Below are 18158 nucleotides of genomic sequence, written 5' to 3' on the forward strand. Positions count from 1 at the left end.
TTTTCTTTTCGTTTTAACTTTTTTTTTTCTTCTTCTCCCTTATATTATAAGAAAAATTCAATAATTATCTACGATTGTATATGTTAATGTATATACATACGTGTATGTATACACGCTCGAATTACTTAGTATATAACATTTTTTCAATTTTTCTTACGATTTATTATAATAATACTTAATAATGATTTTGCGAAAAAGTAAAAGAAAAAAATAAGATACATATATACATACATATATTGTCCAGTGTGTGCATTTTTTACATTCTATTTACAATATTACATTAAATGTTTCGAAGTTAATACGTGGTGTGTTCAAAATGGTGGCCTTAGCATTAATGCAATAATGAAAGATAAAAGAAGAAAAAAAAGAAATATCTCATAATAAATGACTTACATGCATTTTCTATTTCCTTCAAACGTAATATCAAAAGCACATAATTACACTAATACGTTGACTCTTATAATATTATCATACATACTTCTCATAATAATCATAATATTAATTTGTTCAATTTTTTTAAAATCGCGATAAATTATTGTGGACAACGACGTAGTATATTAATTATGATTAATTACATTTATTTTCATAAGTAAAGAAATTTATTTGAGAAATAATTTTTTATTTATACATATATATATATATACATATTCTTAACTAATATGATAAAAGATAAAAATAATCTATAAATAATCTTATTATAATTGCTTTCAATAATTACCGCTCAATTTCAAATTGTTCAACGTGTCGTCACGTGACATTCTTATTCAGATAAGTTTCCTAAAAAAATCCACAATGTCGCTAGTTTACAATCCAACCACGAGGCATTATACGCATGCGCAGTATTTAGTTAGTCTAGTACTGTTTACTGTACGATCGCGCGACCACGAGGTATTATTATTACAAATATACAGTTTTATTTTAAAATACTACAACAAGTACAAATATAAAGATTTGAAAAAAATGGCACACAGTAAAATATTTTTACGAAATCGTGCGCTTGGTTACGTTAGTAATCATATACCAGTAGTAACGAGATATATTCAAAGAAGAAAAGAAAATCTTTTGGTAACCTGTGTAGGTAAAGAATTTCATACTTATGGCTGTGCACATTTTTCTCTATTAAGTGTATCTGGAACACATCCTGACGATATAACTTGTTTATCTGCGGATTCTTTTCACATTTATACGGCCGCTGATAATATCGTTTATGCATGGAGAAGAGGTACAGAATTGAAGCACACTTACATAGGCCATAATTATACTGTACATATTATATTACCTTTTGGTCCACATTTAATCACCATCGATGAGAATAGTACACTCATGGTTTGGGATATTAAAACTGAAGAATTAATCTTAGAATTGAACTTTTCTAATAATCAATTTGAAATAACTACCATGATACATCCTGCTACTTATATGAACAAAGTTTTGTTAGGTAGCAAACAAGGTAGCCTACAATTATGGAATTTAAAGACAATGAAGATGATTTATACTTTCAAAGGATGGAATATACCTATCACCGCTTTAGAACAAGCACCAGCTATAGATGTTGTTGCTATTGGTTTGTTAGATGGAAAAATTATATTACATAACCTTAAATTTGATGAGACACTTTTCGAATTGATACAAGATACCGGTAGTGTAATATCAATCTCATTTCGCAACGACAACAATCCCATTATGGCTACTGGAAGTTTAAACGGACAAATCGTATTTTGGAATCTTGAACAGAGAAAAGTTGAAAGCCAGTTAAACAAAGCACACTTTGATGCTGTAACTGGTTTAAAATATTTACCAAATGAACCATTATTGGTATCCTCTTCGTCAGATAATTCTTTAAAATTATGGATTTTCGATTTGACAGATGGAGGTGCAAGATTATTAAAAATAAGAGAGGGTCATGCCGAACCACCAACAATTGTACGTTTTTATGGTAACAATAATGATAATATATTGACTGCAGGAGGTGATTCATCTTTAAGAATATTTTCTACTGTTACGGAAACGTTTAACAAAAGTTTAGGCAGAGCTTCTTATAATAGAAAATCATCCAAGAAAAAAGTAAAACAGTGGAAGATCCAATGATAATGCCACCTATTACATACTTCTGTGCAGAAAAAACTCGTGAAAAAGAATGGTGTAATATAGCAGCTATTCATTCTGGTTTAGGTATGGTTACTACCTGGTCTTATAATTTATTAAAAATGGGTGAACATAAGTTACTACCTGAAAGGTTTAAAAATGATCGTAATGCCACATCAACTTGCTTGTGCATTACCAAATGTGGAAATTTCGTTATTGTTGGATACAGTACTGGTCATGTAGATCGATTTAATATACAATCGGGTACTCATAAAACTAGTTATGGCAATGAACATAAGCATACAGGTCCAGTAAGAGGACTAGCAGTTGATGATTTGAATCAAATCGTTGTTACCGCTGGTAAAGATTGTTTAATTCAATTTTGGGATTTTAATTCTCATCAAGGTAAGTTTATTTCAATCGAAATATTTTGTTTTATGTATTCTCTCATCATTTGTTTTAATTTAATATTATATTTCAAATCAAGATTTAGGATTAAAAATGACCATGACGCTACCAGAATCAATAGAATGGTTACGTTATCACAACGAATGTACTTTCATAGCTGTTGCATTGGAAAATTTTTCAATAATTCTAATTGACTTAGATACTAAAAAAGATAATACGACATTTTTATGGACATAAAGGAAGATTAACTGATGCAACATTTAGTCCTGATGCAAAATGGTTAATCACATCTTCTATGGATTGTACAATAAGAACTTGGGATATTTTATCGTCTCATTTAATAGACGTTTTTCAAGTAAGTTTTCTTATAATCTTTTCATTTATGTATAATGAATCTATTTGACAATTATTTAATGTATATATATAATATAATTTAGGTATCAAATGCTTGTATATCTTTAAATTTGTCTCCAACCGGAGAATTTCTTGCAACGGCACATATGTGCAATGAAGGAATATATTTGTGGTCAAATCGTACAATTTATTCTCATGTATCGTTAAAAGCTATAAAAGAAGAAGATGTAATACCAATGATTGATCTTCCTAATTCTATAGTAGAAGATAATCAAGAAAACAATGAAGATCTTAATGAAGAAGAATCGCAATATGTTTCTCCACAACAACTTGGTGAAAATTTAATAACAATATCTTCATTGCCACAATCTAGATGGAAAAATTTGCTTAACATTGATATCATTAAAAAAAGGAACAAACCTAAGGAACCTCTTCAAACTTCAGAAAAGGCGCCATTCTTTTTACCAACCATTGCCTCATCGGATATCAAATTTGATTTGTCAGATGTTCAAAATTCAACAGATATTCCAAGATTACGAAATAACAAAGATTTTCAAATTTTAACGATATTTGGAAGAATGTTGTGTTCCACTTTAGAATCGGATCAAGATTTCATAGATGTTATTGATAAATTAAAATCTATGGGTCCAAGTGCCATAGATTTTGAAATTCAATCTCTTTCGGCGGAAGAAGACAATAAAGTATTATTGTTACAACAATTTATGAAAGTCTTATGTTTTATGATGGATCATAAAATTGATTTTGAATTGGCACAAACTTATCTAGGAGTATTCTTAAAATGGCACGGTCAAACAATATCTGAAACTCCAAAATTATTAAATAATTTAGAATATTTGCAAGATCAACAATTGAAAAATTGGCAGACACTTAGAGAAAAATTATTTTATAATCTTAGTATTGTAAAGTCTCTTAAGAAAATGTAACATAAATCAAATGTAAGACTTTTTTTTATACTTTCTTTTTCCACTTTTTTTCTTTTTTTTCTTTTTTTAAGAATTTGATTAATAAATGTAAATATAAATTATAAAAAAAAAAAAAAAGAAAAAAAGTATTTTGTAGAACATATATAATCATAACTATAAGTAAAATCATAAAATAATGTAATACAGTGTAAATACAAATATATATATATATATATATATGTAATCATCTAGATGTTAAAGTATTTTGATTACAAATTTATAATAAGGCAGTAAAATCACAGATAATTATTTCATCATATTTTATTCTTTATAATTAAGAAAAGACTGTAATTGTTCTATGACCATAGGATCAAGAGATAAATCATTGATATAACTTTGAAATCCTATAGTTATTCTGTACAAACTTCTTTTGCTCGCACTTCTCAGAGAATTAAATATCAGTTTGACGCTTGATTTATCGCTATTGTGAGATTTCTTATTTAACATATTAGATTTATGTAACTTATCTACACTAAACTTTAATGCTAACAGCGTATTAAATATAGTTGAAAGATCTTTTTGTACAATACCATATGAATCTTCTTCCAAAGATATATTAGCCAAAGAAGAGACAGCCTCGATCGCCCATATTACAGCTTGTGAATTAAATAAGGCATATTCGATCTTTAAATCCTCTTGTTCGCCGAATACATAATAAATAAGTGGTTTTGAAAGTAAATACGATATTATTTTGTCCTTCTTGTTTAGAAAAATATTTATACGTCAACCATTTAACTTCTGGTGGTTTGGAATCGTCAATATTGATCATAGGTGGTTTTGTCTCTACTATCAATTTACGCATATTATTAAAAGTATAATCACTTACACTTTTAAAAGCGGACAAATTAGATGCATTTAATGAAGTAATCATCTTAGATGAGAAATGTTGTTCCTTAGGTTTATTGGTAATCTCATTGAGCTCATTAGTAAATCCACTGATGAAATGTAAAACTTTTTGAATGATGCAATTCCAATTATAAGGATGACCGCCAGGTTGACTCAAGGTAAATAATATCTTTCTTCTTGTCTTCTGTTTAACAGCCAAAGTAACAAGATCCAAATATGCTAAATGTTGTAGCATTGGTATATCATCGGATGATAAAACATCGGCCAATGTTATCGTTGAAATATTATTATTAAAGACATTAGCTTGTTGAATTTCTAACGGTATCCATTCGGTTAGAAATATTTCCAATAACAATGTTGTCGTTTTACTAACAAATATCAAAACCGATTGATATACCCATAAATAGAATATTAGAGATACACTTAACAATCTTGATAAGCTATCCAATGGTTTTACATCTATTTGTGCTGATGTGATGGATAATATAAAGTCACGCATATAGGATCCCATTAGAAAGTATCCAATCATGAAATAAATAACTGGGCAAAATGAGATGTATGGTAATGTAGATAATATTTGACAAATGCCTGTTTTAAATTTGGAAAATTTGGTCAATGGTATTATATTAAAATGAAAGCATCGTTGATTAGACCAAGCTGTTGTTAGGAAGACATAAAATCCAGTCCATAATCCTCCAATTATTAGAAAATAATGTTCTTCTATCAGGCATGATCCATAAAGTATATTGCAATTGTCGATCAATAAATTATGATTACCTTTCTTCAATGACAAATGTAACCATGCCACATTACAACCCATTAGAACGCTAAGTATACCTCTTAATAAATATTGGCTGGTAAAGATATGTTGAAGTTTCAAAAATCTATTCTTTATGTACGGCTGACGATGTAAATAATAATTACAATGTAGAATCCCTTGTAGAAGTCCAACGAATATTAAAAAATATATTCGCAATTTTAATGATAATATTGAATCCCACGTATTCTGCATCCATAACGTAACATTTAAATTGACATTAATAATAAAAATCAAACTGCACAGAAGAATGAATTGTAATACGACATTGCATATTAGAGCAATGAGCATTCGTTTTTTCAATAATCCTGAATAATCCTTTCTATTAGCTTCGAACATTTTTATGGACTTTTAATTTAACTTTTATTTCATAAACACTTATACTTTTATCTAATAAATCTTATTTAAAATGTTACAATGTTAGTTCCTTAAATACCGGTTTTATACACATGTATAGAAATATATATATATATATGATATAATATCAACCAATGATCGTGTAGATAGAAGAATGACGGTTAACATTTGCGCGGTAAATTTGACAACCGTATAGTGAATTTCTTAGTTATTTCAAATTTTCAATAAAAAGTTACTTTTTTATGACAAGTTACTAAATGTTATTTTATTTTTAAAGTTGGTACCACTTAAATTCCTATAATTTCAAACTGTTTCCATTGTACAGAGCATACACACACATAAAGGACTTCTTTAAATTTATACAAAAGAAATAAAGGATATTATAAAGGATATTTATCAAATTGAAATATATTATTTGAAATATGGTTCGTACCAAAGCAGATCGTTTACCTGGAAAAGGTAAAAAAGAAATTTAAATAAAATTATTTTTTATAATACATAATTATAAACAATAATTATGATTGTTTTTTTTGTTGTTGTCTTTCTTTTATGTTTATCTTATTAGTAATTTTGACTTTGTAAATAATATTTGAAAATATTAAACATTTTCAAGTATATAGTAATTTATAAATAATTAATATTGTGTATATATATGTTATTGTATCATTTTATTTATTTAATTTGTATGTAGCTGTTGGTGCTAAAGCACCACATAAAGTTTCAAGTACAACAGGTACAGCAAAAAAAAGAAGAAATAATAAAGGTGAATAAACATTGTTTTAAATATCCTACTATTACTATTATAATATTATTGTTATTTTTAGCAAGTAGTTATTCTGGTGGAAATCCATATCATCCAAGACAAACTCCAGATTGGCAAAAACCAATAACAAATTTTATGAATCAAAGTATTACCAATAACGATAATGTTGCATCCACATCACATGTAAATATAAAATAAATAATTACATATATATATATATGGATATATTTTTTGAAATATAAATAATTATTTTTACAGGATAATGAGAAAGAAAATAATGAAAGTGATATCTCAATTGATGAAAATGATTAAATGAAAGGAATCAATTATTTTATTATTTAGATGATATAGACAGAATTTTGTTATAATTTATTCATCAAAGTTATTTAATATAGTTTCAATTGTTGACATAAAGTGAAAGAGAGCTATCAAAAGCAAATTACTTTATTATAACTGTGATTATGAACAAAAAAGAAAATAATAATAAGTGATAAATATAATTTAGTTTATTTTTAAATATAAGATAAAATTTTCATTTAATCATTTAAATATTATCCATCGACATAGTTTTCATAACTTTTCATTAACGAAACATATTTAAATGTATTAGAATTATTTGAAACAGTTTAAGTGTTGTGTTGTTACAATGTAAAAAAAAAAAATGTAAGATTATCAATTAAAATTTTATAACCTATCTATCTATCTTGAACATAATTTTTTTTTACTAATTGTAAGAGAAAAATAACTGAGCCAAGTAAGACCTAAGTGTAGGAAGTAACTTCCCCTTCATTTGACTTAAGTGGAAATCCTTTAGAAAGGTTATTAAATCACATTGTGGAGTTAGTAACAATTATTTCCCTAGACAAATTGATTATGTCATAAATGTTAATTTGTTTGATTTTCATTATTAATATTTATAGATTTATGAACACTTTAAAAATACTCACTTATTATAACATTTCATTTATTATGTACTCTTTTATTTTAATAATAATAATAATAATAATAATAATAATAATAATAATAATAATAATATATCTAAATAATTATTCTAATAATGAAGAATTGTTTTATTAAAAATTATATTACATGATATTCTTTTTACAATTAATAATAAATTTATATTCTTAGCATGTCAATTATATTTATAAATACATAATATAAAAAGAAGAATATATATATATATATTATATATATATGTAAATTTTCCCCAGTATTTAACCAATAATAATTCTCGTAATCTGGGGAAAAATAATGTTGTCGTATATAGAGAAATATATTCGTATATAAACTTTGGCAATGTATAGAAGCGAGAACAAATTAAAACCCGCATAGTTCTATCCATTTTTATAATATTAATAATATTTTAAATAATCATTAATCTAAATATACTGTCAATAAGTTTTGAAAATCGTATTTGGGAACGCGAAAACAAATATATATCCATAGAAGAGACATTTTATTACCACATTCGCAAAGTTAATTCGTAGTACTTGAGATGATGGTGCTGTTCCTGTAGTTTCACGAAAAATAAATCTATATAATAGTGAATGTTAAATATCTCTCTGTTGAGTTTTAAAGAAGAAAAAGAAAAGAAGTAAAGTACAAAAATAAGATATATACATATATATATATATATATATGTATACAGATATTTATATGTACATATATATATGTATATATATATATACATATACATTTATTTATTTTAACACAATATATTTATATATATATATATACATAGATAAATAGATACATAATTAGATAGATATATGTGTATATATATATATATATATATATATATAATATATAGATATAGTTATATATATATACATATATATTATATATTATATATATATATATATTCACGCCATTTTTTTTTTCATTTAAAAAGAAATCGCAACGACAATTCAACCGGCTGTGAAGAAAATCTTGCAATCATGGCCACCGTATCTTATCAAATAGCAAATTTACTGGAAAAGGTAAAAATGTCAATTTATTAAAATAAATCATATATTTTTATTTCATAATTTTCCTTCTTTTTGTTTTCTACTTATCATTTGTGCTAAAATTTTGTTTATTGTTGACTTAACCTAACGGTTATCTTTCTTTCTTTCTTTCTTTTATTTCTTTGAAATATTTTTCACAGATGTCTCGTCGATTTAATTCAAATTTGATTTATTTTTATTCATTTATTATTATTATTATTATTATTATTAATCTTATTATTATTATTATGACATTGTTATTTTATTCTAATAATAATTTGTATTTCATATTTCCTTTCTTTTTATTTCTCTTATATTTTTAAATTTATTATTACATCTCTCTCTCTCTCTCTCTCTCTCTCTCTCTTTCTCTATCTCTCTATCTATCTCTCTCTTTCTATTGTCGTTCTTACTTCATAAATAATTTATCTTTCACAGATGACATCTAATGATAAAGATTTTAGATTTATGGCGACCAATGATTTGATGAGCGAATTACAGAAGGATAGTATTAAATTAGACGATGATTCTGAACGTAAGGTTGTCAAGATGTTACTTAAATTATTGGAAGACAAAAATGGAGAAGTACAGAATCTTGCTGTCAAATGGTATATATTATTAATATTAAAGTATTGTTAAGTGCCTATTTTGGATAGATTTTCGTTCGTTGACCAATATGGTGTTTAACACGTTAATAATTTATTATTTATTCTTTCAAAAGTTCATGAATCTTATAAGCGTATTAATAATTTTAGTTTAGGTCCACTAGTCAATAAAGTCAAGGAATATCAAGTAGAAGTTATTGTTGATGCTTTATGCAGTAATATGGTGTCTGATAAGGAACAACTAAGGGATATTTGTAGTATTGGCTTAAAGACTGTCATTTCTGAACTTCCATTAGGATCCAGCTCATTGGTTGCTAATGTATGCAAACGCATTACTGGAAGATTAAGTAGCGCTATCGAAAAGGTATATATATATATATAACATTTATCATATTTAACCAGTTAAGCGTGTTTGACGACTATATCCGTCATGGAGATGTGTGTGTGGCAAACGTTTATATTATGACGTCTATATCCGTAATGCGTAAAAGTTTGTTACAATTTGATATTTAAATTGTAATTGTGATAGCGAAAACTAAATTTAATTCATAAATTTTAATATGTTTCAAATGTTTAGAGGTCAAAAAAAAAGATCAAGAATAAATTTTATAACTTCTATAAATATTCGATTTTTCTCTAATTTTTTTATGTTCATATTAAGACACTGTGTATACATTATTAACAAAATTGTTCATTTTCTAAAATAAAGTCGTCTTTTTGACTATCCAATATTTTAACAGCAAGCGCCACTTACTCTGTGTTTGACGACTATATCCGTCATCACTTGATTATCGCGACACACACCAGAGCGCACTCTTCGCACAGATCATCGCCACACTTAACTGATTAAAAAAAGGAAAAAAGAAAACAAATAAATAATTATGCTACTTACATAATATATCATTTGATTTCAGCAAGAAGATGTATCCGTTCAATTGGAGGCGCTTGATATTGTAGCAGATTTATTGTCTCGGTTTGGAGCTTTATTGGTGACCTTTCATTCAACTATTTTAACCGCATTATTACCACAATTATCTTCCCCACGTCAAGCAGTTCGTAAACGTACCATAGTAGCATTGAGCCATCTTTTAACATCGAGTAACAATTATTTATACAACAAACTTTTGGACCATCTCCTTGAGGGACTTTCATCGCAAACTGTCAAAAGTGTTATCAGGACATATATTCAGTGTATTGCATCGATTTGGTAAATCATATTTCTTCGTTTATTTATTTATAAAAATTAAAAAACAAAAGAAATATATATATATATACAAAAAAGTATTTTATAATTCTTTGATTGTAGTCGTCAAGCTGGACATAGGTTTGGTGAACAAATAGAACGAGTTATGCCATTGATAGTAGGATATAGTAACGAGGACGACGATGAACTTAGAGAATATTGTTTGCAAGCATTTGAAGCTTTTGTATATAGATGTCCTAAAGAAATAACACCGCATATTAATGAGGTCAATAAAAACAGGATGATTATGACGATGATTTTTATTTATATATATTTCATATTATATTTGTCTTTTTTAGATCATCAAAATCTGTTTGATATATATTGTATATGATCCTAATTACAATTACGACGACGATATGAACGATCTTTCTGATGGAGAAGCTATTATGGAAGTAGAAGAAGATGGTGAGGATGATGCAGAAGATGAATATTCAGATGACGATGATATGAGCTGGAAAGTACGTAGAGCAGCTGCTAAATGTTTAGAAGCTGTAGTATCGAGTAGAAGAGAACTCTTACCTGAACTATACAGAGTTGTATCTCCAGCATTAATTTCTAGATTCAAAGGTAAGCAGTTTTAATCGTTTCATCGTAAAATGAATAATTTTTGATGGACCCAATATACACGTCCGTAACATTTAAAGAGTCAAATCGATATAAGTTAACAAATATACATTTTTTGTTTGAAATATATATATATATATATATTAATTTGAATACAATTTTCTTTCAATATTATATAGAAAGAGAAGAAAATGTTAAATCAGACATATTCCATGCCTACGTCGCTTTATTAAGACAAACAAGACCTGCAACTGGTGTACCACTTGACCCAGACGCAATGGAAGATGACGATGGTAGTCCTGTATCTTTGTTGCAACAACAAGTACCTTTTATTATCAAAGCTGTACATCGTCAGATGAAAGAGAAAAGCATCAAAACTCGACAAGATTGTTTTTCTTTGCTTAAAGAATTAGTTCTTGTATTACCTGGTGCTTTAGCGAATCATATACCCGCATTAATACCAGGCATACAATATTCTTTGGGAGACAAAAATTCTTCTTCTAATATGAAAATCGATACTTTAGCCTTTGTACATACACTTTTGGTAACTCATCAACCTGAAGCATTTCATGCTCATATGGCAGTTTTAGCTCCTCCAATTATATCAGCTGTAGGAGATCCATTTTATAAAATCACTGCAGAAGCATTATTAGTGTTACAACAACTTGTACAAGTTATTAGACCTCATGGTAAATAAGATTGTTTAGAGAATTGACATTATAATGACATGATAATATAAGATAACGATTGTTCTTGTTTTGTTCTTTTTTGTTTTCAGGGAGAACATGTTATTACAATTTCCCTACATTGTCTTCTGACATTTATCAATGTACATTAACGAGGTTACGAACAGCGGACATAGATCAAGAAGTCAAAGAAAGAGCCATCGCTTGTATGGGACAAATTCTTGCACATTTCGGTGATACATTGTCTGGTGAATTACATATATGCCTTCCCATATTTTTGGATAGATTACACAATGAAATCACACGTCTCACAACTGTTAAAGCATTAACTTGTATAGCCGCTTCACCCTTAAGAGTAGATTTAAAACCAATAATGGTCTGTATTTTATAACACACACTTATCTTATAAGTTAGAATAAGTTATTAAAAATATACAACATTGTTATTTAGGAAGATGCAATACCCATTCTTGGATCATTTTTAAGAAAAAATCAGAGAGCTTTAAAATTGTGTTCCTTACCACTTTTGGATACTTTAGTACGCAATTACAGTTCTGCACTACACTTTGATCTATTAGACACGGTAATTATATTTTCAATATGAACACCCTATCCGTACATCCATGTATTTAATAAATATTAATATATGCATATATTTTTTGTATATTCTTAGGTTACAACAGAATTACCTGCTCTATTAAATGAGACTGATTTACATATTGCACAATTAACACTTAATTTACTGACTACAATTGCTAAATTACATCCAGGTTCATTAACAAGAGTTTCAGATAATATTTTACCTGAGATATTAGTGTTGGTTAAATCACCACTCCTTCAAGGTAAGAATTATACACATTTAATTCATTAAATTATATTCTTATAAAGAATTGATGTTTATCAGGTGTTGCATTAAGTTCTATGCTTGAGTTTTTCCAAGCATTGGTACAAGCTGATATACCTGGACTTGGTTATCGTGAGTTGCTCACAATGTTAGTAGCACCAGTCAATCAATCCGTGTTACATAAACAAGCTTATCATTCATTGGCTAAATGTGCCGCTGCATTGACAGTTACTTGTCAGCAAGAAGCACAAGTTGTCGTTGAACAATTTTTAAATGATGTTAAAGAACCACAAAATGACGCGCAACACATTTTTGCGTTGCTAGTTATCGGAGAGATCGGTAAACATGTGTAAGTTAAAATGAAAATCCAAAATATGTTTTTTCTTTCATTAAATTAATATTAATTAACAAAAGTAAGTGTACTCGTTCATTATTTTCATGTACATTTAATTACAGAGACTTAAGCGGAATTGGCGAATTGAAAGTAACAATCTTGTCATCTTTCTCATCTCATTCAGAAGAAGTCAAATCAGCAGCTAGTTATACTTTAGGAAATATAGCTGTTGGTAATCTTCCAGAATATTTACCATTCGTACTAAAAGAAATAGAAGCACAACCTAAACGTCAATATCTTCTTTTACACTCTTTAAAAGAGGTACATTGATTTACATATAAAATATAATAATATTTGCTGACAAATGTTATCAACAAATATAATTCCTTACAGATTATCGCGTGTCAATCTGCAAGTCCCTCCGGTATAACGCATTTACAAAGTTTTGTACCATCCATATGGATGCTTTTATACAGACACTGTGAATGTACAGAAGAAGGTACTCGCAATGTCGTTGCAGAATGTCTTGGAAAGCTCACTTTAATAGATCCAACTAGATTATTACCTACGTTACAAGATTCTTTAAAATCACCATCTGCTCTTATGAGAACTACAATAGTCACAGCTGTTAAGTTTACCATTTCAGATCAGGTAAATGTTTATTCATCAATTTGATCATTAACAAATTATTTTATTATACATATATATATATATATATATGTATATTTGTAAAGCCTCAACCAATCGACGTTATGTTGAAACAATGCATGGAACACTTTTTGGTTGCCTTGGAAGATCCAGATTTGAATGTACGAAGGGTGGCATTAGTTGCTTTCAATTCAGCAGCACACAATAAGCCTATGTTAATCAGAGATTTATTAGATTCCGTTTTACCACATCTTTACACAGAAACCAAAATAAAGGTAATTACAAGACGAAAAAAAAGAAAAAAGAAAAAAACAAAACAAAAAGAAATACTTTTAATCAAACTAATATTCTTTCTTTTATATATTACATATATAGAAAGAATTAATCAGAGAAGTAGAAATGGGCCCATTCAAACATACAGTTGACGACGGTTTGGATTTAAGGAAAGCAGCATTCGAATGCATGTACACATTACTGGACTCTTGTCTTGATCGATTAGATGTTTTCGAATTCTTGAATCACGTTGAAAATGGTCTTCGAGATCATTACGACATAAAGATGTTGACCTATTTGATGACTGCTCGTTTAGCACAATTGTGCCCAACTGCAGTTTTACAAAGTAAATTGTTTTCAATATTATTCTTATTTATAATAATTTTCTAGAATAATTCTAACACTTTATAATTGTAGGGTTAGAACGATTAGTGGAACCATTAAAGAGTACCTGTACTATGAAGGTCAAAGCTAATTCGGTTAAACAAGAATATGAGAAACAGGATGAATTGAAACGTTCTGCACTTAGAGCTGTTGCTGCATTACTTACTATTCCAGATGCTGGTATGCATAAGAGAAAATAAAAAAGAAAGAAAATACGATTTAATTAATGAATTGAATGATTTCATTTTCTTTCTTTTATTTTCCAGATAAAAATCCATCGTTAAGTGAATTTGTATCGCAAATCAAGACAACGGCAGAATTACAACCCTTATTTGAAATCATTCAGAAAGACTGTACTGGTAATAACGTGAATGAAACTAACGCGATGGATCAAAGCTAAAAGAGTTTACACTACAACAACAACAACAACAACACCCATTAATTTTTATATTTCACCAGATCACCTGTAGCTAAATGCACGAGAGTGATCGTACTATTTCATAGTTTATTTGTATACGTTATTTTTTCATTATCGTCGCTACAATTTCAATAAATATGGTAGTTGTGATAACAACAACAAAAACAAAAACAAAAAAAAATAAAATAAAATAAACAAAAAATAAGATATAAAAATAAACAAAAGAAAATGTATGTGATTTCATGCTCTAACAATATTAATGAGAATAATTCATGCTTTAAACAAACAAACAAACAAAACAAAACAAAAAATGTATGTGAGTGCATGTTCCTGTATAAACATTGCAATAAATTTTCCAACATGCATTTAACGATGATAACATTAATATGCATATATATATATATATACTATTACGTATAATCTTATTTATATATAAAATGAGAAATGAGACAAATGAAAAAGAGAAAGATGGAGAGAGATGGTTCGATAATACATAAATTGCAAAAAAGAAAAAAAAATTAAAAAAAAAACAAAAACAAAAATTGTAAAATTAAAAATTGTATTTCTAATTCGACTTCATGTATCATAAATGGTCATTGCACGAGTTTCTATATAATATAAAAATATATGTTAACAAGCAATTAATAATCGATTCTCTTCGATTATGATTTTTTTTTTTTGTATTATTATTAGTCGACCTACTTTGTAAGACCGTCCAAGCTAATTTATGATCTGCAGCAACAAGGTTATTGCTGAATTGCACTTTCGCTTGTAATAACGCATCACTGTTTATTTTATATTCGTAACATGTAGTAGTAGTAGTGTGTTAAAACAAGCCTATCAAACAAACAACTAAGCAAGATTCAATAATGAAATCAAATAAATTTTTCCACGAACGTAATAGATAAAGAGATTAGATAAAATAAAACGAGAAAAAGAGGATTATATGAGAATCATATTATTATACTCATACTTATGAAATACTATTCATTTATTTCATCAATATATATTTTTGTAGTAATTCATTTGATGGTAAGTATTTTGTAAAGTAAATGAACGATATAAATGTTTAATGTATTCAACTAAAAAAAAAAAAAAAATGTTTCAAAATATTTATGATCCAACACAAATATCAGCTATTACGAAATTGATTTTCATTTTTATTTATATGTTTTCTCTCTTTATCATTTTTTTTGTTTTGTTTTTTCTTTAATAATATTATCAATCAATATGATACATATATATACATATATAATTTGTTTTTATTGTTCAATGAAGGAAAATTTTGCTTAATTATTGGATTAATAAATAAAATTGTAGAAAATAACTTAAAAGGCGAATAAATGAAATGATCTACGTTACGTGACTATTCGTAGATTTCCTGACTCTCGTTACGTAACCATTTTTATGATCTATTAATTTATATTTCGAAATTAGTTAGGCACCCTAAACGTATATCTGAGGTCAATCCATTGTACCCTACCTCTTGTAATCTTTCTAATACTTTTATAAATTTATCTTTATTTATATTTACATATGATATTATAATTATATGTATATATATATATTAAATAATATAATTTTATTTAATAATATAATTTTATTAATTATTATAATAATATTTTATTAATATATATACATATATTATAATACTATATTATTTAATTAATAAAATTATATTATTTAATATATTATATAATTATTATATAATATATTATTAATTTAATATATAATATAATTATTATAATTATAATAATATATAATATATATATAATAATTATATAAGTAATAATTATATATATAATATAATAATATAATTAAAGAGATTGGTGAATAAAATTAATAAACGCATAATATATTCAAATTATTCAAATAAAATTAAAATAGGAATACAATTAAAAATTACATTATTAATTTATTATTGATATTTTCAAAAAATCAAATATTAGAATATTATTTAATATTACTCTACAAATAGATATTTGTTCATTACTCATTTTAAAACGAATTAACGTTAATACTATAACATAAATAAGTATATGTGTTCTGTAAATTTCTCGCAAGAGTTAAGATTAAGAGAATTGTTTGGCTACATTCTTCGAAGCGTCAAGGAATTTAACTTCTTTCATTGCAAAGGATCACGTAGATAGCTTCTACACTTGTAAGACGACCGCTTTTAACTCGAGACACGCACACAGACATATTTAGACTCTAACGTTTTGTTCCTGTTTTCAATCATTGATCTGATCACACACTTACATACATACAACAGTATATATATTAAGTATGTACATAACATGTGTATATATGTATAAGAATGTATGCGTGCACACGCGTTATGTGTCATACACATTGATAGGAAGCAGGAACATACACATGTACCAGCTAAAATAGCTATGTGTGTGTGTTATATGTGCGAATAAGTGAGTATATATAGATGTATATATATATATATATATATATATTTAAGTTATATGTATGTGTGAGGACAGGTCCTGTATACAGCACGAAGACGTCGAATATCGAGTACCAATAATGTACTCAAACATGCATATGCCTTTCCAAGAAAAGAACATACAAATTTTCGGCTAAACCCTTTTCATTTTTAAATGCAACTTTATATATACACATTCTCTTGATATGCATAATATTATTTAAATTTAAAAATTTATCGGCAACGACACATATTTTCTACTTAATTATTTATTTATTTATTTAATCATACTAAATTTGAATAATTTGAATATATTTTTTTTCTAATATTTTTTATTAAATTTACTATCAATATTACATTTAATAATATTTTATTATAATTGTAATTGTAATAATTATAATTATAATTATTTTTATTTTTTTTAATTTAAAATTAGTGACTAGATTGTTTCACGTAGTAGAACCTTAAACTTATAAAAAAAAAAAAACATTCGAATGCATTCATTTGTTAGATACTTTCTTTTTCTTTTTTCTTTTGTTAAAAAAGAAAGGTAATTTTCTTTTTTATTCTAGCAATTTGATTGATTCACGTAGTAGGGTGGTAGCCCCGCGGTCGATAAAGAAACTTACAAAAATTTTAAGTGCATTTGTAAATATACATAATTTCGTAGAGGTACGTGTATTTCATTTGTACTTTTTTTTTTTTTTAACTATTTGGTACTACGTGCCTTGCGAGAAAGAAACAAACGTGCGCCGAATATCTTCCCTTATCTTTTCGTTTCCTTTTCTTTTTTTTTCTTCTTCTTTCTTTCTTTCATTCTTTCGAATGCATTAATAAATTCCCGCCGGCGAGACAGGGTCGTATCTTTTCGCAGGAGGTTAAAACCGGTCGGTTAAAAATTGCCGCCAAAATTTGCTACCTTATGAGAACGAACTAAATTATAAAATAAAATAAAAAGGAAAACAAAAGAAAAAAAGAGATAAAACACGTAACAAGTATAATAAGGTTAGTCATAATAATGATAATTATGTAGTAGTGGTCACGTAGTATATCAGTCACGGTTAATAAACTAAAATAAAATAAAAGAGGATAGATACACGGTAAGGGTACGTTAACCATAGG

At 26.9% G+C, this 18158-nt stretch overlaps 4 protein-coding genes across 4 annotated transcripts; 3 read left to right on the forward strand and 1 right to left on the reverse strand.

Moving 5' to 3' along the window:
• The first annotated feature begins 433 nt into the window (after nt 1-433).
• On the forward strand, nt 434-4075 carry LOC107070912 (WD repeat-containing protein 36). The gene is given in 5 exon segments (XM_015329462.2): nt 434-2062; nt 2065-2490; nt 2573-2697; nt 2699-2848; nt 2931-4075. Coding segments are annotated over 5 exon segments (2832 nt in total). The 5' UTR covers nt 434-792; the 3' UTR covers nt 3792-4075.
• Ndc1 (Nuclear division cycle 1) lies at nt 4076-5969 on the reverse strand. Its single transcript, XM_015329473.2, is given in 2 exon segments — nt 4076-4535; nt 4537-5969. Coding segments are annotated over 2 exon segments (1740 nt in total). The 5' UTR covers nt 5833-5969; the 3' UTR covers nt 4076-4091.
• Nucleotides 5970-6149: 180 nt separating this feature from the next.
• Nucleotides 6150-7307, forward strand: LOC107070870 (PCNA-associated factor). The gene is made up of 4 exons (XM_015329414.2): nt 6150-6309; nt 6542-6613; nt 6675-6796; nt 6872-7307. The coding sequence occupies exons 1-4, from the start codon at nt 6273-6275 to the stop codon at nt 6923-6925; spliced, it is 285 nt and encodes a 94-aa protein (XP_015184900.1). The 5' UTR covers nt 6150-6272; the 3' UTR covers nt 6926-7307.
• Nucleotides 7308-7891: 584 nt separating this feature from the next.
• On the forward strand, nt 7892-15968 carry Cand1 (Cullin-associated and neddylation-dissociated 1). The gene is made up of 18 exons (XM_015329455.2): nt 7892-8210; nt 8508-8595; nt 9040-9209; nt 9357-9570; nt 10121-10413; nt 10513-10675; nt 10749-11019; nt 11196-11705; nt 11795-12078; nt 12153-12284; nt 12375-12543; nt 12606-12894; nt 13002-13200; nt 13273-13530; nt 13614-13802; nt 13903-14146; nt 14218-14364; nt 14451-15968. Exons 1-18 carry the CDS (start codon nt 8164-8166, stop codon nt 14582-14584), a joined length of 3801 nt encoding a protein of 1266 aa, XP_015184941.2. The 5' UTR covers nt 7892-8163; the 3' UTR covers nt 14585-15968.
• The last annotated feature ends 2190 nt before the right edge of the window (nt 15969-18158 follow it).

This window comes from Polistes dominula, unplaced genomic scaffold (genome assembly GCF_049000335.1).
Source record: "Polistes dominula isolate Pdom_NZ unplaced genomic scaffold, Pdom_raw_medaka contig_27, whole genome shotgun sequence".
Lineage (NCBI taxonomy): Eukaryota > Metazoa > Arthropoda > Insecta > Hymenoptera > Vespidae > Polistes > Polistes dominula.